Genomic DNA, 24,691 nt, shown 5'->3' with positions numbered 1-24,691 from the left:
TTCTTCATGATTTTTCTGACCTTACAGTCACTGATGTTAATCTCGTCCAGTACCTTGTTTGACAGTTGCTTGATGATGTTATTTAAATCTACTGTCTGAAGAAACCTTTTGCCTTTCCCCACTGATTTGATATGAATCCCCAGGATAAGAGCAGTGATGAGGGCATAGGTCATGTCCTCTGATTGAGCAGAGGATCCCTTATTTTGCTGTTGCTCGATTGACACTGGATTTTGGGAGGGGACTGGGCTAGGCTCAGAGAATATTTCAGGAGTTTTGTCACCTGAAGTACCCACTGCTGTGATCGCAAGACTGCTGGAGCTTTCACTGTGTGAAGCTTCATCATGAAGTGATACACAACATGAGTGTACTGAAGTCTGACTGTGGCTGGCTTCAGGGGACTCTGGCCTCGTGGTGTTTTCTTCTGGTGTGGTGAGCATGTTTATGATGTCACCTAGCGCACCACACACTTCCTCACTGTGACTTGCTGTTATTGATGGCTCCCATTCCATCCAGAGAAACCCCAGCTTCAGGAACTTTGCCACTGCATCCTCTGTCATGGCATACATAACTTGAGGAGAAAGGTGTGGCTCATTGGCATCCACCTTCCTCACATATGCTGAGATGACGGAGTCAGAGAGACGTCTGTTCGCTTGAACCAGGGGCATCTGATATGTCTCAGTAACCATCATATGATCATATATGTTCTTGGCGAGTCTCTGTGGAAACTGTTGGAGCTTGTGCTTTAAATTATCTTTTTCCAGCATTTCGCTGGTATGTTTCAGTTTGAGCAGTGTGTCAAACAAGTCATCAAACTCAGATTTGATGATGCCAGAAGTAACTGAGCTCATCAGTTTTGTCTGAGTGATCAATGGTGTACCTGTTTTCTGAGTGGCAATCTCAGGTGTATGTACAGGTGACCCTGAATCCTGTTTGAAACTCACCAGGAACTCTGATTCGTTTTTAGAAAATGAACTCTCCAGCTTTGCTATCATTTTGTCAAATTGCTCTTGGACAAACCTGATAAAACGTTCTTTCTGTCTGGCAGTGGTGGGGGCTTTTATAGGTTTGGAAAGTTCCAAGAAAAAGCTTTGCAACCTGTCAATAATTAACAGCATATTAACACAACATCTTGAAGATATTAAGACATTTTTCTCACTGCCAGAGGACAAATGATGTAACTCCTCCTGAATGATGTGACTGATGTGCAAAGCAGTATGATAGGTATCTAGTTCAGTGAGGGTCGATAGGCAACGTTGGGCAGATCGTCGGGAAGGTATAATTAATACATAGGGTTTGGGGAGTGTGACGGGTATGTGGGTAGTTTCACCCTCCTCTGCCATGTCTAATATCCCACGGGACCATTTCAATAGAATATCATACACAGCTTCAATGAGATCAGACTTCTTACTGAAGCTGTGTAACTCCATACTGGTTAAGTCACAGTGCGTTCCCAGACAATGGAAGCTGAGCCTACCAAAACATCTGTTCAGATATTTGAAAGCTTCATTCACCATTTTATGGAGGTTTGGTATCTCCACGCGGCTGCTGACAAAACATCTGGGCTCTAGTGGTAAATGCGGGGTTGTAGATACAAGGTCGACAAAAAAGTTCACTTTATGTGACACGTCCATCACAATAAGCTTTGCCAGTTCTTCAGGCCTCTCACACTGTGTATGTGGGATGTCAAGAGCATCAGCAAAACTTACATTGAGGGAGTCTGCCAGATGTGAGTCCTTCAATGCCCCTTCAACATCTTCTGGAGAAACTCTGACAAAGCCTTCTTTAGACCATGCCGTGGGTTTTGTCAGTAAAGATCTGACACAGGTGTGCACCAAATCAGTTATCATTTCAGCAATGACAACTAGTGAGTGCTCTTTTTGTAAACCTAACGCTATCATGTCGCGCTCATTTTGATCAAATTGCTCGACATATTTCTTAACCACAGGCCGAAGCTCGTCTGGTGTGATCATCGGCCATGGAGTTTGCGCCAGTTTTGACATTGTGGCCTCGATTGTGGTTTTGAGTGTGGTCTTGAGTGTTCTTGAGTGTGGACTTCTAGCCTTTGACAGTTGCCTGCTTTTCTTTGGTCTTGATGTCACTCTTTGAGTGGCTGAATACAGGTTTTACCATCTATTTATAGCTGGTGACGTCACTTTGGATAAGGAATCATCAAAGACACACACGTGCACACTGTACACATTCCCGCGCACAATCGCGCTGCAAGTCTTGGACAGATTAGATCAAACGTGACAGCCAAGGCTGTCAGGTCAACATCAACGAGACTGTCACTGAAATACATCTTTTATTCATATCCGGAGCTTATTGGAAGCCCGCACAGTCTGCGCGCTCATGACGCTCAGGAGTTACAATGAACAGGTGGTATCACGCATTAGACTACAGGGTGGCAATAATGGTTTGTTATCATGCCAGTAGACATTTAAGTTCTGGTACGAACGCCGGGTGGTAGGATACAGTCAATGCGATAGGTGGCGTGGCAGGAACGTGAAAGAATGAAGTAGTTAATGATGTAGTTATCGACGTGGAGGATTAAAATGGTTAGAGAAAGACTAATGAGAGAAACGGAGTTGACTCTGGAAGGTGCTATCAATATTTGCCAGGCGAGCTATCTGTTCCAGGTGGATGTGAGGACGTTCAGCCAGATCGCGGCCGGCGCACAGATGAGGATCGCGCAGCGGACGGACGGAGGCATGTTCAGCTGAAAACGCTTCAAGATGCAGCATAAGCCAAGACGAGACTAAACGCCTCCCACAGGTACAGGCACACACACTCCAAGTGAACATGTATTGAGAGGATGCACACGTAAGATTAGAAAATCTGACAGCCTCAGCTGTCATTAAGAGACTGAGTACAATGAGTGCACACTGCACAGACTTTGTGTGCACACCAAAGAAAAAAACAATAAGGTACAATAAACTAGAATAAGGAACGAACTAAGAATAAAGAAAGAAAAATAAATTACCGTAAAATAAAATACAAAAGTGCAAATGTGCTCTTTTTCAACAAAACTCTGTGTTCCTGATAGTGTAGGTTGAGGGTTGAAGATGTCAAAATACAATGTGGTATATGCTGTACTTATGGTATGGTGTGAGATAGATAGATAGACAGACACACACACACACACACACACACACACACACATACAGTACCAGTCAGGAGTTTGGACACACCTTTTCATTCAGTGGTTTTCTTTATTTTTATTACTTTCTACATTGTAGATTCATACTGAAGAAAAACTAAGAAGGAACACATATGAAATTATGTAGTCAACAAAAAAGTGTTAAACCAACCAGAATATGTTATATTTTATATATTTTAGATTCTTCAAAGTAGCACCTCAGATTAGAGATTAAATGCTTCACAGAGTTCAAGTAGCAGACACATCTCAACATCAAGTGTTCAGAGGAGACTGCGTGAATCAGGCCTTCATGGTCCTTTTGCAGCAGCAAAAAAAAAAAAAACACTAATGAGGAAGAACAACAAGAAAAAGAATTGTTTGGGCCAAGAAATCATTTGTTTTTCAACAGGACAATGACCCCAAACACACCTCCAAGCTATGTGAGAGCTGTTTGACCAAGAAGAAGAGTGATGGAGTGCTGCATCAAATGACCTGGCCTCCACAACCACTTGACCTAAACCCAGTTCAGATGGTTTGGGATGAGTTGGACCACAGAGTGAAGGCAAAACAGCCAACAAGTGCTCAGCACCTCTGGGAACTCCTTCAAGACTGTTGGAAAACCATTCCAGGTGAGTACCGCATGAAACTGATTGAGATGCATACATTCACACGTAGGCTGCTCTCCTTGACCAGTTTTACCTCCTCTGTGCAGGCAGTGAGGGGCGCTAGGGAGCCATTTAGCAGTCTGTTCCAGTCACAATACTGGTCCCTGAACCAGGACTTTTTTTTATGTTTAACCAGACTTTGGTCTCTTTACCCAACATCTGAAGGAAGAATTTGTGGTGTTTTCACCTCTTACCGGGAATGTGTGGGTATGTACACATGTCACATCAGTTCCACCTCAAACTGAGCAGAGGTCTAATCACACAAACTGAAGAAAACACTGTGTACAGGGCTTGAACACAATTCCTAAATTTATCAGAGTAAATTCTACTCAAATTGAATTAAATTTTACTCTAAAGAAAAGATAACATTTGTCAAAACAGAGTAAAAGTTACTGCAGAGTTAATTTTTCAGTTCTTTCTACTCTGTTTAGTGTTTAACAGTACATGATGATAATTTACTATATGTGGCATTTTCCTCAATATAGACTCAGATTTCCCCCAATATGGAGTTTTATTTCCTCCACTAAAGAGCTTACTGTTTCAGAGTTTTTAAATCACAGCAAACATCATGGGACAACAAACTTGAATCATCACAACTATTTGACATCTGTAGATCAAATGCTTTGTAAGAAAAAAAGCTCTGTGACATCAACTACATGAGGTCAGTCTGTTGTGGACTCAGTTTTGAATACATTAAAATGCTCATCAAGACATATTGTTTTGTAGTGCAAAAGTAACCAACAGTAACTGTTCATCTTTAATAGCAACATGGTGGATTTAGAGGAAGAACTGACCTCTCACAATGGACTTTGAGACAAACAACTAAACCTGCACGATACATTTTTCCATGGTGATGTTTGGCCCACCTAACATCTAAAACCACAGTGTCAGTCGGTTCCTGGGGAGTCTCAGCTATCTCACAGCTCCACTCCATCAAATTTAAAGACAACATGTTTACCTGGACCACTCTTCACTCTGTTGGGGTCAAACGTCTGGCAACTGTATGTTATTTGACTTTGGTGTTTCTTTACCAATGTTTCAGTGACATTTTGTAAGATTTTGAATTGTTTATTAAAGAAACTGTGCTTTGCTTCATAGCGCATGCAGCAGCTTTGCAAAAAGTGGTCCAATTTTAAGAATACATGTGGGGTACTGCACCATAAAATGATGTTTTGGTAGCAGCTTTTTGTTTGGCAAACTAATGTACTTGGCCATTAAGTGATATGTAAAAATCTTGGAAACACCATTAATATTTCTGAGGACTTCATAGGTAGATGCAGGTAGGTGCAGGTCTGCTTCATCAGTGCTATGCCCTCGCAACACAGGCTCCCCGTGGTTAGCCAGTTTTCCTCCTTCAGTGTTTGGACCGCTGGTAACAATGGTGGAACTTGGATTAAAAAGGTCAGAGAAAGACTAAAACCTGTTACTGGATTTGTTGTCAAAATGCCAAATATCGGCGCCGATAATCGGTTTATCTCGAGTTTTTACTGCTGAAATTGTACCTGTTACTATCAGATCCTATCAGCTATCAGTTAGTCCTAGAATTACAAGTATGATAAGGAAAAGGTCCTTTTTTTTTTAAACATAATGTTCATGGGTTCCGTACACTGAAGACAACATTTCCTAAAGTGCTCACATCTGAGATAAAGAATTGTTAGAAAGGAATCAGTATATTAATCCTAATACATTACACTTTTAATCACAATAAACCTGAGTTTAAAGGAAAGAAAACATAAGTAAATTAAGAAAAATAATTTTTTAATTATTTTTATTTATGTTTTGGGGGGTGGGGAAACCGGAGCACCCGGAGTAAACCCACAGTAATGGGGGAGGGAGTGTTGGGGTATGGGGTGTGTTTGGGGCGGGGGGTTCATGTCTTTAAATGCCAATTTGAAGCATAAGACATGGTTTTAGGGTTGGGGCTAACGGAGGGGTAATTATTCTTCACAGTGGGGCTTGATGCGTCTCCGGAAGGGTTTTGTTAAAGCTGAGAAGAACCTGGCAGCTAGGGACTTCTTTCGGTCAAGGTAGGTACTCAGATGGAGTTTTAGATACTTTACAACAGCATCTTCAAAAGATGTGTCTTTTGATGCCATTGCAGCCTCTAGTAGTTTCTCTAGAGAGCCAAACTCCGTTTCAAGGTCTTTCATCAGAACCTTGTTAATTTTCTTCATGTTCTTCATGATTTTTCTGACCTTACAGTCACTGATGTTAATCTCATCCAGTACCTTGTCTGACAGTTGCTTGATGATGTTATTTAAATCTACTGTCTGAAGAAACCTTTTGCTTTTCCCCACTGATTTGATATGAATCCCCAGGATAAGAGCAGTGATGAGGGCATAGGTCATGTCCTCTGATTGAGCAGAGGATCCCTTATTTTGCTGTTGCTCGATTGACACTGGATTTTGGGAGGGGACTGGGCTAGGCTCAGAGAATATTTCAGGAGTTTTGTCACCTGAAGTACCCACTGCTGTGATCACATGACTGCTGGAGCTTTCACTGTGTGAAGCTTCATCATGAAGTGATGCCCAACATGAGTGTACTGAAGTCTGACTGTGGCTGGCTTCAGGGGACTCTGGCCTCGTGGTGTTTTCTTCTGGTGTGGCGAGCATGTTTATGATGTCATCTAGCGCACCACACACTTCCTCACTGTGACTTGCTGTTATTGATGGCTCCCATTCCAACCAGAGAAACCCCAACTTCAGGAACTTTGCCACTGCATCCTCTGTCATGGCATACATAACTTCAGGAGAAAGGTGTCGCTCATTGGCATCCACCTTCCTCACATATGTTGAGATGACGGAGTCAGAGAGACGTCTGTTCGCTTGAACCAGGGGCATCTGATATGTCTCAGTAACCATCAAATGATCATAAATGTCCTTGGCGAGTCTGTGTTGAAACTGTGTGAGCTTGCGCTTTAATTGAATTTTTTCCAGAATTTCGCTGGTATGTTTCAGTTTGAGCAGTGTGTCAAACAAGTCATCAAACTCAGATTTGATGATGCCAGAAGTAACTGAGCTCATCAGTTTTGTCCGAGTGATCAATGGTGTACCTGTTTTCTGAGTGGCAATCTCAGGTGTATGTACAGGTAACCCTGAATCCTGTTTGAAACTCACCAGGAACTCTGATTCGTTTTTAGAAAATGAACTCTCCAGCTTTGCTATCATTTTGTCAAATTGCTCTTGGACAAACCTGATAAAACGTTCTTTCTGTCTGGCAGTGGTGGGGTCTTTTGTAGGTTTGGAAAGTTCCAAGAAAAAGCTTTGCAACCTGTCAATAAGTAACAGCGTATTAACACAACGTCTTGAAGACGTTAAGACATTTTTCTCACTGCCAGAGGGCAAATGATATAACTCCTCCTGAATGATGTGACTGATGTGCACTGCAGTATGATAGGCATCTAGTTCAGTGGTCGATAGGCAATGTTGGGCAGATCGTCGGGAAGGTATAATAAATACATAGGGTTTGGGGAGTGTGATGGGTATGTGGGTAGTTCCACCCTCCTCTGCCATGTCTAATATCCCATGGGACCATTTCAAGAGAATATCATACACAGCTTCAGTGAGCTTAAACGTCTTACTGAAGCTGTGTAACTCCATACTGGTTAAGTCACAGTGCGTTCCCAGACAATGGAAGCTGAGCCTACCAAAACATCCGTTCAGATATTTGAAAGCTTCATTCACCATTTTATGGAGGTTTGGTATCTCCACGCGGCTGCTGACAAAACATCTGGGCTCTAGTGGTAAATGCTGGGTTTTACATACAAGGTCGACAAGAAAGTTCACTTGATGTGACACTTCCATCACAATAAGCTTTGCCAGTTCTTCAGGCCTCTCACACTGTGTATGTGGGATGTCAAGAGCATCAGCAAAACTTACATTGAGGGAGTCTGCCAGATGTGAGTCCTTCAATGCCCCTGCAACATCTTCTGGAGAAACTCTGACAAAGCCTTCTTTAGACCATGCCGTGGGTTTTGTCAGTAAAGATCTGACACAGGTGTTCACCAAATCAGTTATCATTTCAGCAATGACAACCAGTGAGTGCATTCGTTGTAACCCTAAAGCTATTATGTCGCGCTCATTTTGATCAAATTGCTCGACATATTTCTTAACCACAGGCCGAAGCTCGTCTGGTGTGATCATCGGCCATGGAGTTTGTGCCAGTTTTGACATTGTGGCCTCGATTGTGGTTTTGAGTGTGGTCTTGAGTGTTCTTGAGTGTGGACTTCTAGCCTTTGACAGTTGCCTGCTTTTCTTTGGTCTTGATGTCACTCTTTGAGTGGCTGAATGCAGGTTTTACCATCGATTTATAGCTGGTGACGTCACTTTGGATAAGGCATCATCAAAGACACACACGTGCACACTGTACACATTCGCGCGCACAATCGCGCTGCAAGTCTTGGACAGATTAGATCAAACGTGACAGCCAAGGCTGTCAGGTCAACATCAACGAGACTGTCACTGAAATACATCTTTTATTCATATCCGGAGCTTATTGGAAGCCCGCACAGTCTGCGCGCTCATGACGCTCAGGAATTACAATGAACAGGTGGTATCACGCATTAGACTACAGGGTGGCAATAATGGTTTGTTATCATGCCAGTAGACATTTAAGTTCTGGTACGAACGCCGGGTGGTAGGATACAGTCAAAGAGATAGGTGGCGTGGCAGGAACGTGAAAGAATGAAGATGCCAAGTTAATGATGTAGTTATCGACGTGGAGGATTAAAATGGTTAGAGAAAGACTAATGAGAGAAACGGAGTTGACTCTGGAAGGTGCTATCAATATTTGCCAGGCGAGCTATCTGTTCCAGATGGATGTGAGGACGTTCAGCCAGATCGCGGCCGGCGCACAGATGAGGATTCAGAGAACTTTATTGTCATTTACTTTACGTCCCAAGTACGTATAATGAACGAAACTTCTTGCAAGGGCTCGGAAGCTCACAGAAGTTAAAGGCGAAGAAAAAAACAATAAGCTACAATAAACTAGAATAAGGAACGAACTAAGAATAAAGAAAGAAAAATAAATTACCGTAAAATAAAGTAAAATAAAATACAAAAGTGCACTTGTGCTCTTTTTCAACAAAACTCTGTGTACCTGATAGTGGAGGTTGAGGGTTGAAGATGTCAAAATACAATGTGGTATATGCTGTACTTATGGTATGGTATGATGTGAGACAGACAGACACACAGTACCAGTCAGGAGTTTGGACACACCTTTTCATTCAGTGGTTTTCTTCATTTTTATTACTTTCTACATTGTAGATTCATACTGAAGACATCAAAACTAAGAAGGAACACATATGGAATTATGTAGTTAACAAAAAGGTGTTAAACCAACCAGAATATGTTATATTTTATATATTTTAGATTCTTCAAAGTAGCACCTCAGATTAGAGATTAAATGCTTCACAGAGTTCAAGTAGCAGACACATCTCAACATCAAGTGTTCAGAGGAGACTGCGTGAATCAGGCCTTCATGGTCCTTTTGCAGCAGCAAAAAAAAAAAACACTAATGAGGAAGAACAACAAGAAAAAGAATTGTTTGGGCCAAGAAAGCCAAGAAATTGACACCAGTGGAAATCTGTACTTTGCTCTAATGAATCCAAATCTGAGCTTTTTGGTTCCACCTGCTGTGTCTTTGTGAGACGCAGAAAAGGCGAGCGGATGGTTTCTCCATGTGTGGCTCCGACTGTGAAGCATGGGGGAGGAGGTGTGATGGTGTGGGGGTGCTTTGCTGGTGACACTGTTGGTGATTTATTCAAAATTCAAGGCACACTTAACCAGCATGGCTACCACAGCATTCTGCAGCGACATGCCATCCCATCTGATTTGCGCTCAGTTGGACCATCATTTTTTTTTCAACAGGACAATGACCCCAAACACACCTCCAAGCTATGTGAGAGCTGTTTGACCAAGAAGGAGAGTGATGGAGTGCTGCATCAAATGACCTGGCCTCCACAGCCACCTGACCTAAACCCAACTGAGATGGTTTGGGATGAGTTGGACCACAGAGTGAAGGCAAAACAGCCAACAAGTGCTCAGCACCTCTGGGAACTCCTTCAAGACTGTTGGAAAACCATTCCAGGTGAGTACCTCATGAAACTGATTGAGATGCATACATTCACACGTAGGCTGCTCTCCTTGACCAGCTTTACCTCCTCTGTGCAGGCAGTGAGGGGCGCTAGGGAGCCATTTAGCAGTCTGTTCCAGCCACAATACTGGTCCCTGAACCAGGACTTTGGTCTCTTTACCCAACATCTGAAGGAATAATTTGTGGTGTTTTCACCTCTTACCGGGAATGTGTGGGTATGTACACATATCACATCAGTCCCACCTCAAACTGAGCAGAGGTCTAATCACACAAACTGAAGAAAACACTGTGTACAGGGCTTTAACACAATTCCTCTGGTTTCCACAGCACACATTGCTTTTATCATGCAGCGTGTTCTATTAAGTCCACAAGTGAGTTGTTCTTAATTAACTAGTCTGTTGTTTGAAGAAATACATTTATCAGAGCACAGTAAATTTATCAGAGTAAATTCTACTCAAATTGAATTAAATTTTACTCTAAAGAAAAGATAACATTTGGTCAAATTTAAAGACAACATGTTTACCTGGACCACTCTTCACTCTGTTGGGGTCAAACGTCTGGCAACTGTATGTTATTTGACCTTGGTGTTTCTTTACCAATGTTTTAGTGACATTTTGTAAGATTTTGAATTGTTTATTAAAGAAACTGTGCTTTGCTTCATAGTGCATGCAGCAGCTATGCAAAAAGTGGTCCAATTTTAAGAATACATGTGGGGTACTGCACCATAAAATGATGTTTTGGTAGCAGCTTTTTGTTTGGCAAACGAATGTACTTGGCCATTAAATGATATCTAAAAATCTTGGAAACACCATTAATATTTCTGAGGACTTCATAGGTAGAAGCAGATAGGTGCAGGTCTGCTTCATCAGTGCTATGCCCTCGTAACACAGGCTCCCCGTGGTTAGCCAGTTTTCCTCTCGGAAGGGGACTCCTTCAGTGTTTGGACCGCCGGTAACAATGGTGGAACTTGGATTAAAAAGGTCAGAGAAAGACTAAAACCTGTTACTGGATTTTGTCAAAATGCCAAATATCGGCACCGATAATCGGTTTATCTCGAGTTTTTACTGCTGAAATTGTACCTGTTACTATCAGATCCTATCAGCTATCAGTTAGTCCTAGAATTACAAGTATGATAAGGAAAAGGTCCTTTTTTTTTTTTAACATGACGTTCATGGATTCCGTACGGTGAAGACAACATTTCCTAAAGTGCTCACATCTGAGATAAATAAATAATTGTTAGAAAGGAATCAGTGTATTAATCCTAATACATTACACTTTTAATCACAATAAACCTGAGTTTAAAGGAAAGAAAACATAAGTAAATTATGATTTTTTTTTTATTATTATTATTTTTATTTATTTTTGGGGGGGTGGGGGGGTGGGGAAACCGGAGCACCCGGAGTAAACCCACAGTAATGGGGGAGGGAGTGTTGGGGTATGGGGTGTGTTTGGGGCGGGGGGTTCATGTCTTTAAATGCCAATTTGAAGCATAAGACATGGTTTTAGGGTTGGGGCTAACGGAGGGGTAATTATTCTTCACAGTGGGGCTTGATGCGGTTCCGGAAGGGTTTTGTTAAAGCTGAGAAGAACCTGGCAGCTAGGGACTTATTTTGGTCAAGGTAGGTACTCAGATGGAGTTTTAGATACTTTACAACAGCATCTTCAAAAGATGTGTCTTTTGATGCCATTGCAGCCTCTAGTAGTTTCTCTAGAGAGCCAAACTCCGTTTCAAGGTCTTTCATCAGAACCTTGTTAATTTTCTTCATGTTCTTCATGATTTTTCTGACCTTACAGTCACTGATGTTAATCTCGTCCAGTACCTTGTCTGACAGTTGCTTGATGATGTTATTTAAATCTACTGTCTGAAGAAACCTTTTGCCTTTCCCCACTGATTTGATATGAATCCCCAGGATAAGAGCAGTGATAAGGGCATAGGTCATGTCCTCTGATGGAGCAGAGGATCCCTTATTTTGCTGTTGCTCGATTGACACTGGATTTTGGGAGGGGACTGGGCTAGGCTCAGAGAATATTTCAGGAGTTTTGTCACCTGAAGTACCCACTGCTGTGATCGCAAGACTGCTGGAGCTTTCACTGTGTGAAGCTTCATCATGAAGTGATGCACCACATGAGTGTACTGACGTCTGACTGGGGCTGGCTTCAGGGGACTCTGGCCTCGTGGTGTTTTCTTCTGGTGTGGCGAGCATGTTTATGATGTCATCTAGCGCACCACACACTTCCTCACTGTGACTTGCTGTTATTGATGGCTCCCATTCCAACCAGAGTAACCCCAGCTTCAGGAACTTTGCCACTGCATCCTCTGTCATGGCATACATAACTTGAGGAGAAAGGTGTGGCTCATTGGCATCCACCTTCCTCACATATGTTGAGATGACAGAGTCAGAGAGACGTTTGCTCGGCTGAACCAGGGGCATCTGATATGTCTCAGTAACCATCAAATGATCATAAATGTCCTTGGCGAGTCTGTGTTGAAACTGTGTGAGCTTGCGCTTTAATTGAATTTTTTCCAGAGTTTCGCTGGTATGTTTCAGTTTGAGCAGTGTGTCAAACAAGTCATCGAACTCAGATTTGATGATGCCAGAAGTAACTGAGCTCATCAATTTTGTCCGAGTGATCAATGGTGTACCTGTTTTCTGAGTGGCAATCTCAGGTGTATGTACAGGTGTCACTGAACCATGTTTGAATCTCACCAGGAACTCTGATTCGTTTTTAGAAAATGAACTCTCCAGCTTTGCTATCATTTTGTCAAATTGCTCTTGGACAAAACTGATAAAGCGTTCTTTCATTCTGGCAGTGGTGGGGTCTTTTGTAGGTTTGGAAAGTTCCAAGAAAAAGCTTTGCAACCTGTCAATAAGTAACAGCGTATTAACACAACATCTTGAAGATATTGAGACATTTTTCTCACTGCCAGAGGACAAATGATCTAACTCGTCCTGAATGATGTGACTGATGTGCACTGCAGCATGATAGGCATCTAGTTCAGTGAGGGTCAATAGGCAACGTTGGGCATATCGTCGGGAAGGTATAATTAATACATGGGATTTGGGGAGTTTGATGGGTATGTGGGCCATGCCTAATATCCCACGGGACCATTTCAAGAGAATATCATACACAGCTTCAGTGAGCTCAGACTTCTTACTGAAGCTGTGTAACTTCATACTGGTTAAGTCACAGTGCGTTCCCAGACAATGGAAGCTGAGCCTACCAAAACATCTGTTCAGATATTTGAAAGCTTCATTCACCAGTTTATGGAGGTTTGGTATCTCCATGCGGCTGCTGACAAAACATCTGGGCTCTAGTGGTAAATACTGGGTTTTACATACAAGGTCGACAAGAAAGTTCACTTGATGTGACACTTCCATCACAATAAGCTTTGCCAGTTCTTCAGGCCTCTCACACTGTGTATGTGGGATGTCAAGAGCATCAGCAAAAATTACATTGAGGGAGTCTGCCAGATGTGAGTCCTTCAATGCCCCTTCAACATCTTCTGGAGAAACTCTGACAAAGCCTTCTTTAGACCATGCCATGGGTTTCGTCATTAAAGATTTGACACAGGTGTTCACCAAATCAGTTATCATTTCAGCAATGACAACCAGTGAGTGCTCTTTTTGTAACCCTAACGCTATCATGTCGCGCTCATTTTGATCAAATTGCTCGACATATTTCTTAACCAGAGGCCGAAGCTCGTCTGGTGTGATCACCGGCCATGGAGTTTGTGTCGGTTCTGACATTGTGGCCTCGATTGTGGTTTTGACTGTGGTCTTGAGTGTCTGCTTTTCTTTTGTTGTTCTTGTTTCTTGTCTTGGTGTCACTCTTCGAGTGGCTAAATGCTGGTTTTAAAATCTATTTATAGCCTAAGTTGTGACGTCACTTTGATTAAGTGACAAAGAAGGGACATCAAAGACACGCGCGCGCACTGTACACATTCGCGCGCTTCTTGCACGGCTGGTTATTTTACTATGTAAATTAATTTAATGACTTACAGAAATATTTTCCAATGTCCCCTGTGGGCGCAACGAGACATCGCAGCCCGCTGAGTCAACATCAGCCCTCTGTCCTCTGTGGACAACAACTGAGCAAAGGTTGTTGCTGCAAGGCGGAGACAATGCTCAGGACCCACCCACCGTCCAGGCTGCACCTCTCTGCTCGTCTCTTCCTGGATTTGACTTCGTATCTGTCTGGTAAGTTGCTTAATTTTCTTTTTATCATTTGGACCGTACAAATGCTGGCGTATTAAACCCTGCACTGCGTTAGACGAGCCGACGCAGTTAATTAAAGTAGTTTGATGAACAGGAGATTAGCCTCGCCTAATTAAACAGACAGAGCCGCTGTTCAGCAGTTTAACGGTACCGCAACAGCACCAACCGTGGGTCTTTTCCCGTTTTAAACACTTACTAATAACAGTAGTTGTATCTTTATCTATCTGACATGCTCTCTTTTCTCTCCCGCTGTGTGTTTTGACTGGATGCTAAACGCTGAACAGTAACTTCGTCCGACAGTATTATGTAACGTCGGCAGACGGCAGGGCCAGTACAAGCTCTTTGGACGTCAAAGAAGACGTAGGAGCTAAATGGCACATTAAGCATCACAGTATATGACTTTATATACGCCTTACTATTTTATAGGTTACTGTGTGAAATAAGTATTGTGAGATTTTAGCTTTATAACTAGTTAGCGAGTTGGCAAACCGCAGGCCTGCGGATATCGGTCAGATTCCGCTTCTTTCCTGTGCTGCTTTGTAAAATCGTAAAAGTCTAAAGCAAGATGTGTGAATGTGCACATAGTCGCGTTTTCTTTTAAATTGGTGTCATAAAGTAAAAATAACGACCAGCGTAACAGCAGCAGGACGCCGTTGGTTAGCAGTGAATCTGGACCTTCTCGCTCACATTTACTCCATCTTTGGGTCGTAAATGTAAATGCAAATGATGGCATTTCCGATAACACTTGAAAGCCTCACCAGTGCTTTCAAGGGACTAAAGAAAAAAAGCTGGAAAGCAGCAAGGGAGTGTCAACATTCAAACGCCCTTCAAGCAGTCTTAACGCAGTCTGTTAAGGTCTGCTTAAGTTACCCAGTGGTGCATCTTTGAATTTAGAATAATTAAATCAAATTTCTTACCTATACTAAACTCAATAAGTGAGATTTTAACAGCCAAATTGTCTTTGTTTGGCTGTAAATGCTTGTGATATTACAGCCAAACAGTGGACTATTTGTAAAAAAAAAATAGTTGCATTTTCACTGTGAGGACAAACTGGTTTCACACCAGACCTGGTTTCTTGTTTGCATGTAAGCAAAGTAAATTTACAGTTCGCCGGATGATCAGTCATTACTACTGACAGACCTGCAGCTGTAATGAGTGTTTTGCTGAGTTATGGGATGACAGTGGCACCTTAACAGTTGTGTAATTCCAATAACAACTCTTCAGGTGAATGGGATGTCATTAAAAGGCTCTTTAAAAAAATTTTTGGGTGGTCTAATGTGTAACTGGGAAGATTCGGGGGACACCTGTCTGCTTGCATTATGCAGTGTTTTCTCTGGTAGTTCTGTGAAAGGGGAAGGAAAACTTAAACTCAAATAAAAAACAAAGAGCACACTCGAAATAGTAGTGGTGAGTTTCTCATGTTGTAATGCGATTGAACAGTCTCATTTTGTCTGTCTGGGACTTCATATAAAATCGAAAACGTGGATTTAGCATTGGCCATTTTATAAGGATGAACCAAATGAATAGAGCATGAAGGAAGCAGGTTGAGGGGTTGGGTGTCAGTTTGTGTTATTTTTAGGAGACTGTTTGAAAATTCCATACTAATAATAGATAAGTTTTTTTTTAAAGAAAGTTAATAGCATTTTTGCAGCTCCTAGTTTAGTGTTTTTAGCTTGTTTAAACATTATAAACCTGAAATAAAGCAAATAAAGTCATGACAAAACAAAAATATTAGTTGTACACAGTGGCCCGAAACTGCTCCAACAACTAAATCAACAACTTAAAGTCCCCTTTAGCATGTTTTTCTGTTTGTGTTACATCTGTAGAACCATGGTGATAAAGCAAACACAAATGAAGGAAAGCCTTAGTGTGAGACAACAACAGCCACCGTTTGTTTGCAGTCTGAATGAATGTTGTACACGTGGTAGTTGCCAGTCTTATGTTTTGCCATCAACATTCAGTATAGCAAAGTCCACCCTGACAGCTCCCGGACCACTGAAAAGAAATACCTCTGGAGGAAGGGGATTTTAAGGCGTTTAAATGTGCATCACAGTAACAAGCCATAACTTCACTTCAGGTTCTGAAAATGAGCTACCCAGGATACCCTCCTCAGTCTGGTGGATACCCACCACAGGCAGGGGGTTACCCACCTCAGCCAGGAGCATATCCACCACAAGCAGGCGGATACCCACCGGCAGCAGGCGGCTACCCACCGGCAGCAGGCGGCTACCCACCGGCAGCAGGAGGCTACCCACCGGCAGCAGGAGGCTACCCTCCGGCAGCAGGAGGCTACCCCCCACAGGCAGGCGGATACCCACCCCAAGCAGGCGGTTACCCTCCAGCAGCAGGGGGCTACCCTCCCCAGGCAGGTGGCTACCCTGCCCCAGCTGGAGGCTTCCCTCCTCAGGCAGGAGGATACCCACCACAGCCTGGAGCAGGAGGCCATCCTTCCATGCCTCCAGCAGGTGACTGTGATTTACAGGCACCCCCACCTAAAGTATTAATAAACACAGCCAAAATATATATAATTTGTTTAAAAAAATGTCAATATTTTCTTTGCAGGTGGAGGCTGGGGTGCAGCACCAGGTGGTTATGGCACGGTACATAAAATCTTATCTCACTCTTTGTGTCTTTGGTACTGCGTCACTAATGACATATGGACTGACTTAAGCTAAATCTCTTGTTTGTTTAAATCGCCTTATCTTCGCCAGCCCTACTTGAACTTTATTTGCTCCATAGGAAGTTTGTCACCATGTGCTTAGCACTTAGAGCTGTTATCTGTTTGCAGCCAGGAGGAGCTCCGCAGGGATACCCAGGAGGCCCTGCCCCAGGCCAGCCCATGCCAAATTACCCTGCTGCCCCCTCAACTAACCCCTCAACGCCTGGATATGGAAGTGGAGTTCCGTCCAACCCTCAGGCACCTGCTGTTTCTGTAAGATGCATTTGTCTTCATTCTAGGACTTCTCTGAAACTATGTTCCAATGCACATACAGCTAAAAACACCTTTGTAACTATCTGTGGTATTTTATTTTCTAATGTTTTTATTTCTTGTGCTTGTTTTTTTTGTAATTTATAGAAAGGGTACAGGGGATCTATTAAAGACTTTCCAGGGGCTGATCCACTGAGGGATGTTGAAGTTCTTCGAAAGGCTATGAAAGGTTTTGGTAAGTAAATGGCATTTGAGTATGCTAAACCCATCAGATGTATTGTCATTCGAAATTAATGAGCAGTTTAATGGCTCGTTACCCTTTTTACACCAAATTACTTCTAAAAAAAAACCCATCTTGAATAGGCACTGATGAGAACGCCATTATTGAACTTCTGGGAAGTCGTAGCAACAAGCAGAGGGTTCCAATGGTGACTGCCTACAAAACTACTTATGGGAAGGTATGCTGTCTGATATTTATTTGATTTAACTTTCATTTGTACTGTTTGAATTTTACAGTTGAAATTGCTTTTCCTGCCCCCCACATGACCTTGCTCTCATGTTTTGTATTTTTCCATTTTAGGATTTAATCCATGATCTTAAGTCTGAGCTCACTGGAAACTTTGAGAAACTGGTTCTTGCTATGATGATGAGCCCTGCGCACTTTGACGCTGCTGAACTCAGAGAGGCTATAAAGGTTGGCAGCTTCAGTTATTGTCTCTGCAGATGCTTCATATGTGGTTTTGTAGTCCAAACCGCATTGCACATTGTGTGACTCATTTTGTAATAGGAAAATGAAAGCAAAAAAAAACTCTTATATGCAAGCTAATGCCTTATGTCCATTTTTACTCTATGAATTAGGTGATTCTCTAAATTTCTTACTCTGGCTTTTCTACATTATTTCAGGGTGCAGGAACTGATGAAGCCTGTCTGATTGAGATTCTTTCATCACGCTCCAATGCAGAGATTCATGAAATCAGCAAAATCTACAAAGGGGGTGCGTTCTGATGTTGACACTTTTACTTTTGATTCAGATTTTTGTAATAAATTATGTGAGCCCTGTACCCAGTCTATCAGCCCTCGCAGCATGAGAGAATAATGTTTGAATGCGACAGTAATCTTGAAATTGAAGGTCCTCATTTAGGTTGTTGCCATAGGCTTTGCACATGACCATTTAGAACTGTAGTATATTATCTTATTCCATCCTATATATTTTGAAATCATTTAAACAATTTTAGCTTTGTTACTTAATATTCTGAAAAGGTCTGAAAAAGAATGAAAATAATGTAATTATATAAATTATTAGTTAGCGATAGAAGCTTAAAGCATGTCAAAATGTTTTGTTTTGCCTTTTATTTAAACCTGGATAATGGATTGTGCAAAGTGATGACTAAATAAAATGCAAATGATGCGTAAATGAGTGTATTTTCCTAAAAAGCCGCACCTTCCTTTCAGAGTACGGAAAGAGCCTGGAGGACGCCATCAGCAGCGACACCTCTGGTCACTTCCGCAGACTCCTGGTTTCTCTCTGTCAGGTACCGGCTTCATGTTTTACACCTGATTTACACCTGAACGAGTGCTCACAAAACACATTTTAACTCATGCCAACAAGCTTTGACTCTGCCAATATACTCCACCCACGTAACGTATTTAGTGAACACTGCGTGTCTTCCTCTATCTAGGGAAATCGTGATGAAAGGGAGACTGTTGACATCTCTCTGGCCAAACAGGATGCTCAGGTACTGGTCTAGAGTTGATTCAGCATTGTAACATTTTTGAAAAGTATTTAGCAGGTCTGATCATGTTCCTCTTTTTAATGTGTGTGTGTGTTTATGTGCAACAGAAACTGTATGCTGCTGGAGAAAATAAAGTGGGAACTGATGAGTCTCAGTTTAATGCCATCCTCTGTGCTCGCAGCAAGCCTCACCTTCGGGCAGGTGTGTTATTTTAACATTGTTATACTTTCACAAGATTATTTTTCTTCCTTTTTTGAATTTCCTAATAGAACTTCTGTTTTTTCCCCACAGTGTTGTAGCTGCACATGTTGACATTTTGGTCCATGTGTTTTTACGTTTTAAAATATTATGATTATAACTATCTTGCATGTGATTCTTGTCTCTATTAGTCTTCCAGGAGTACCAGCAGATGTGTGGGAGAGACCTTGAGAAGAGTATCTGCAGGGAAATGTCTGGCAATGTGGAGGACGGCATGGTGGCTGTGGGTATGTTCTTTGAGTCTTTTTTCCGTGGCTCAGCCAAACTGACTTGGCTTTCCAAAAACATGTTGAAGCTTTAAGTATATATTGAAGTCATTTGTCAAGATGTTTATTTTGCAAGGCTTTCCTGGAAGGACTAAAAATATCTAGCAGATGCAAACAGGCTGCTGTTTGACCTAAATACCTTTTTAAAACTCAATGATTGATCAAAAGCAAATGATGGATTGGAATACTAAAGCCTGCACAGTCCTCTAAATGTGTCAGTTTAAAAATAGAAAATGTTTAGAAAACCACCACATATTAACAGTTAATCAGACTGAGATTTCGGCAGAAGCAATAACCTAAAACAAATTAATTAAAATATAGTTATCTCTCCTTATGTAATGTAGTTATTGTTGGGCTGCATTAAACATAGTGTCTAATGCTGTCAGCCTCAAGCAGTCATCTTTTTGACTCAGTCCCTTTATCTTGTCTTTTCCTTTATCATTTGGAGAATTGACGTGATTTTGCATATTCATAAAAGACATGATCATTTTTTATCCAGTGACTCACATCAGTCTTCTCCTTTTTTCTAGTGAAATGCATCAAGAACACCCCTGCCTACTTCGCTGAGAGGCTCCACAAGGCCATGCAGGTAACTGTTTCTTTAATCATCACATTTTATTTCATACCAGTTGTTTCCTGCTCTGATGTTATCGTGAAGCAACAGAGGAGAAGACTTTACTGGAGCAGACAATGAAGTGTCATATGTTGATGGACTGACAGGGTGCAGGGACCAAGGACAGAACCCTCATCCGTATCATGGTGTCCCGCTCCGAGATTGATATGTTGGACATCAGACAGGAGTATGTGAAGACCTATGGAAAATCCCTGTACACCCACATCTCAGTAAGTTCAGCCAATCACATTGTTGTTACAATTGCAATTAGTAACTTCTTTTTCCATCCATATGTCATAAATTGTTGTGTGTTTCTCAGGGTGATACCTCTGGGGATTACAAGAAGCTGCTGTTGAAGCTGTGTGGGGGTAATGACTAAAGAGAAAAGAAGATAACCTATATATATGTCCACACTGAACCAGTGTCATAGGACCTTATATCACCTCTGATGCATGCAGTTAATGTTAGTTTTCCTATAACAACAGTAAATCAACATTAGTTTTGTATTCTCTTCCTAGATTATTGATTTTTCTTTTTCCTTTTTTTGCCACTGTATGATCGCCAAATAGTAAACATATATTAAGATGAAAACTTTTATGGACACAGTAGAATGTTTATCATTATTGGATAGAAGGTGGAGGCCTAAAGCAAAAAGTAGATGTCTGAAAATGGTGTCTACACTATATTATTGTGTAAACTAAATTATAGAGTAGTCCAACAAACTGCTGAACTTAAAGTACTTTTCAATTTGTAATTATAATAAAATAAAACCTCATTTGGATGAACAGCAAATTCAGAGCAAGGCAAGTGATTCAATTTTCTAATCTTTAAAGTACATATACAAGGAATCATGAAAAACTGTACTTTATAAACATTTCAGTGTTACTGAGGAAAAGTTTACCTCACTTCCAAGCATTTCAACTGTGTAGAAGAAAATACAAAGCTGCTTGAGACTGTTTTAGCAAACTGAACATAACTGAATCTCATACAGCATAGATACAATCATTTGATGCCTGTTTAACAGGTCACAATTAGGTAATTTTTGAAGTAAGAAATAAAGATCTGTAAAGGGCGTCTCCTCCATCTTTTAAATATCCATGCCAACTAACCAGAGTTTTACTTCTGCTTGAAAGTCTATGCAAATTAGCTTTTCAGTTTATATTCTTTATATCAGTTTTACAAAGCTCCTCTGTTTTGTTCTTGTAAATGCAAAACTTTTCAATCATTGTGCAACATTTACAGACAGTGTTGCCTATCACTGAATGTTGACAAGCCAAAGCCTAAAGACAGATCACTTTGTGCCTTTTGTCGGGGCTGCTGTGTTGTTCAGTTAGTCAGTGTTTCGCTGGGCAACTGTCTCACAATATGTAATTATACTTGCAGAAATGTAATCCTTAAATTGTTTAGTTTTCAATATTTTGTTTACATTTGCTTTCATAGTGTCCTTTACTGGTGTGTATGTTATACAGCCAGTAGAGGGCTCTTGGCTCACATCAAGTGCCATTTCTTATGCCTATGTGATTGTTTGCCTGCTGACTTGGAGTTTGGCATGAAATGGAATATCTATTGCACTAACACCACTTTTGCAATTATCCTTATAACATGATGATTAAAACTGAATGGATGTCTTTTTAGTTTTCTAACATTTTATTTGATAGTTCCAGTGTCTCCAGAGATTTACAAACAACCACTACTCATTTCAATAAAAACATTTTGGCATATTATTTTTCGTGACCTGGGATCATGTGTTTTGCATGAAACATTGCCTGTGGATTTTCTGCTCTGAGGCAGCACACAATGAGCAATTTGCATTTCAAAGCCAGTCTCATTTTCACCACCTTGGTCTGTATTACAACCCCCCCCCCCCTCACAACCAACCCCCCGACCCTCAGCATCACGAGCTGTATGTTCTGTTAAAAGGTGCGAGTAATGTGGCTTACGTAAGTAATGTCTCTGTGCGTGTGCTTTGCTGTATAATCTGTGGGGAGAAATGTTCAGGTTTGCATTGCAATTCGAGTGATATGGCACAGAGAGCTTTTCTCAAGGCTATAAATAGTGTCCATATTGGAGACACGGATGTCCTAAAGTCTTCTTTCTGTTGTGCTCACTGGCCTCAAAGTGGAGCCTCAGAGGGACTGTGATGGGGAGACAAATGACTTTACTGAGCCTCACTTATTGTACCCCTTTTTCACTTCACTATTACTCAAATGCACTCCAAATGAAAAGCTCTCACCAGCCAGGGGACAAAGGGGGATGAATATTTGATGTTGGTATTTGTGTATTTTCTCTCTAGTGCAGACTGTTTGCCGTGATACCTCCTGAAATATATAGGTCAAAAGGAAATGGAGGGGGTAGGCCTCCCATTTGGCTTGCTTTTACTTTTAGAGACAAAACAGAACACTTCCCTGTTCCTGATTTCTAGACAAAGTGCTTTAATTATTAACACGTGGACTTGATAGCAGGATGCTGCACCCTTTCTGGGATTTGATCACACTTAAATACACACACAAGGTTACACTGGCTTTTTGGAGATGCCAGACACATGTGCGGATGAGAGTTATGTCAATCAATAGTATCTGCCCGCGTCATCAGTACTAGTGGGAGATGGGAGCTGTGAAGGTCAGCCTTTCATTAGCTCTTGGCCCTCACACTTCCCATCACACCCCTGGAGCGTTCTCTCCTTCTCTCAAATGACAATTTAAAGGACTTTGATTTGAATTTTGAGTGATTGAGTGATAAAATCTCTTAAACCTTGTCATACCAGAAAGTGAAATCAAATAGTGGTATGTTTCTTTTGTGAGACTTTTCAGATTCCATGTTTTAGATAGATAGATAGATTTCATTGACAGATTATACATAATATGAATGAAAAAGTCCAATTCACTAAATCTACTGAGATTAGTCAGTGTTTTACCTTAATTCACGTCCCCATCTAATATTAATACTGTCTTATAGACAATCAGTACAAGTAAGTATTGACCAAAATGTTGATTTGCAGTGGATTTTCTCCAGCCATCCAATAAGGAATGTGAGGTTAAGTGACATTTGGTTGCCAGGGACATAATCCTGCTTTAAACTTCATGAGTGCATATGAGCAAATTACAAACCCGAGGATTAGATCAACAACACATAATGAGATGTAGCAGCAGATATCACTAGCCCGCCTGCAGAGCTGCAACCTGCACAGTTTGAGGTTCATCCTCTGTTATTTGACAAAATAAGAGAATAAAACCTGTTTAACCTGTTCTTTTTATTTGTGTGTGCCGTCTGCATACATCCAGCTAAAGAGACTTTGAAGAAGAGCAGCACACTGCCAGAAGACAGCATATTATTCTTTAAATCACTGCAAAACAGCCTGAGTTTGAAATCTTAAGGTTGTAACAGCCCCCATTTCAATCTAGAATTTACATAATTCCTATACATTCCAACTAGTTTTCCTGGTGATCTCCAGATGGATTTTCCCTTCAGGGAAAAGAAATTAGTGCAGTTGTTATGTAATCACTTACATTGTTAAACTTGTTTTAAACTTAAGTGGGTAAATGTATAGGCGCACTGTGTACTTTATTAAGCTTTAAAGCCAGGCCCTGTGACCCTGTCCAGCAAGCTCCAGATGAGAGTCACAGTCCTCATAAACCAATACTATGATGCCCCTTAATAATATAGAGCACTGTCAGCGATTGTGGTAAACAAGCTCAAAGTAGATTTCCACATTCAACATATCTCTAGTTCAGTTGTGTCTGTATTGAGGCTACAGATAAGAACATGATTTCATTGTCTGCTTTTAGATCATTTGTGTCTTAAGGATTTCAGCATTATGTGATGTTTGCCTCCTTTGAGATCTGATGGATTATGTGGAGCAGAAGAAAGCTCACAGAGCGGGGCAGATGTGTCAGGGGACAATCCAGATGAGGAAACTGGCAACTATACTATCTGGAGGTATACAGTCTGCTCTAAAAAGAGCTCAGGTTTGACATAAAAGCCATTAGAATTGCCTCAGAATTAATCTATAACCTATTTAGAAGTGCACAATGCATTAATGCAATAGCTGGATTCACTGTACAGATCAAGCTTTGGGAAACAAAACACAAATCAATATATGCATGATTTCCAGTGTTGTAATATTTACACAGCTGTAATATTTACACTGTTGTGGGGGCTAGCACTGAAAAAAGAAAGTATATCTTTGCAAACACACCACTGAACACAGTGGTGAACATTTAGTACTGCACTTAAGTACAAATCTGACGTACTTTGATTATTTCCATTCCATACTGCTTTATACCTCTTCTCCACGACAGTCCACAGGGAAATTATGTACTTTTTACTCCATATACATATATTTGACAGCTTTCGTTACTATTCACAGATTCAAATTTCTCCCAAAAAACGTGATGATCTCGTTAAATACGATGCCCTACAGATTAAACCTCCCATTTTACTGCATGAGTCAATTTTGCTAATAACGCTTTTTTTTTTTTTTTTTTTTTTTTTAAACTTTAGTGACAATGCAAGACTTAAATACTTGAAATGCAGTTTCATAAGCCACCACTGACTGAACTAACTGAATAACAAAATGTTTTGGAAGTAGGCTTTTATATCTTAAATTTTTGTGTATTTTTTTGTGTATTTTAGCATCGAATATTAAGTTTCTCTTAAAGGAAGTTAAAACGGCGGGGAGCCAGGTGCGTCTAAAAAACGAAGCCCCGCCTACTTTTACCTTAAATGTCCATAGCACGGAAATGTGATTGGCAGAGGGCTACAGCTGCTTGGACGGTGAGACA

At 41.2% G+C, this 24,691-nt stretch overlaps 1 protein-coding gene across 1 annotated transcript; it reads left to right on the top strand.

Annotated features, from left to right (window-relative positions):
• The first annotated feature begins 13,949 nt into the window (after nt 1-13,949).
• anxa11b (annexin A11b) lies at nt 13,950-21,634 on the top strand. Its single transcript, XM_041067003.1, has 15 exons — nt 13,950-14,093; nt 16,189-16,576; nt 16,674-16,711; nt 16,900-17,043; nt 17,188-17,275; nt 17,404-17,498; nt 17,621-17,734; nt 17,944-18,034; nt 18,493-18,572; nt 18,720-18,776; nt 18,881-18,974; nt 19,163-19,258; nt 19,828-19,886; nt 20,018-20,140; nt 20,230-21,634. Exons 2-15 carry the CDS (start codon nt 16,198-16,200, stop codon nt 20,287-20,289), a joined length of 1,518 nt encoding a protein of 505 aa, XP_040922937.1. The 5' UTR covers nt 13,950-14,093; nt 16,189-16,197; the 3' UTR covers nt 20,290-21,634.
• Nucleotides 21,635-24,691: the final 3,057 nt, after the last annotated feature.

Source organism: Toxotes jaculatrix, chromosome 21 (assembly GCF_017976425.1).
Source record: "Toxotes jaculatrix isolate fToxJac2 chromosome 21, fToxJac2.pri, whole genome shotgun sequence".
Lineage (NCBI taxonomy): Eukaryota > Metazoa > Chordata > Actinopteri > Toxotidae > Toxotes > Toxotes jaculatrix.
The sequence above is the reverse complement of the archived record's forward strand: the minus strand, read 5'-3'. Positions and strand labels throughout refer to the sequence as shown.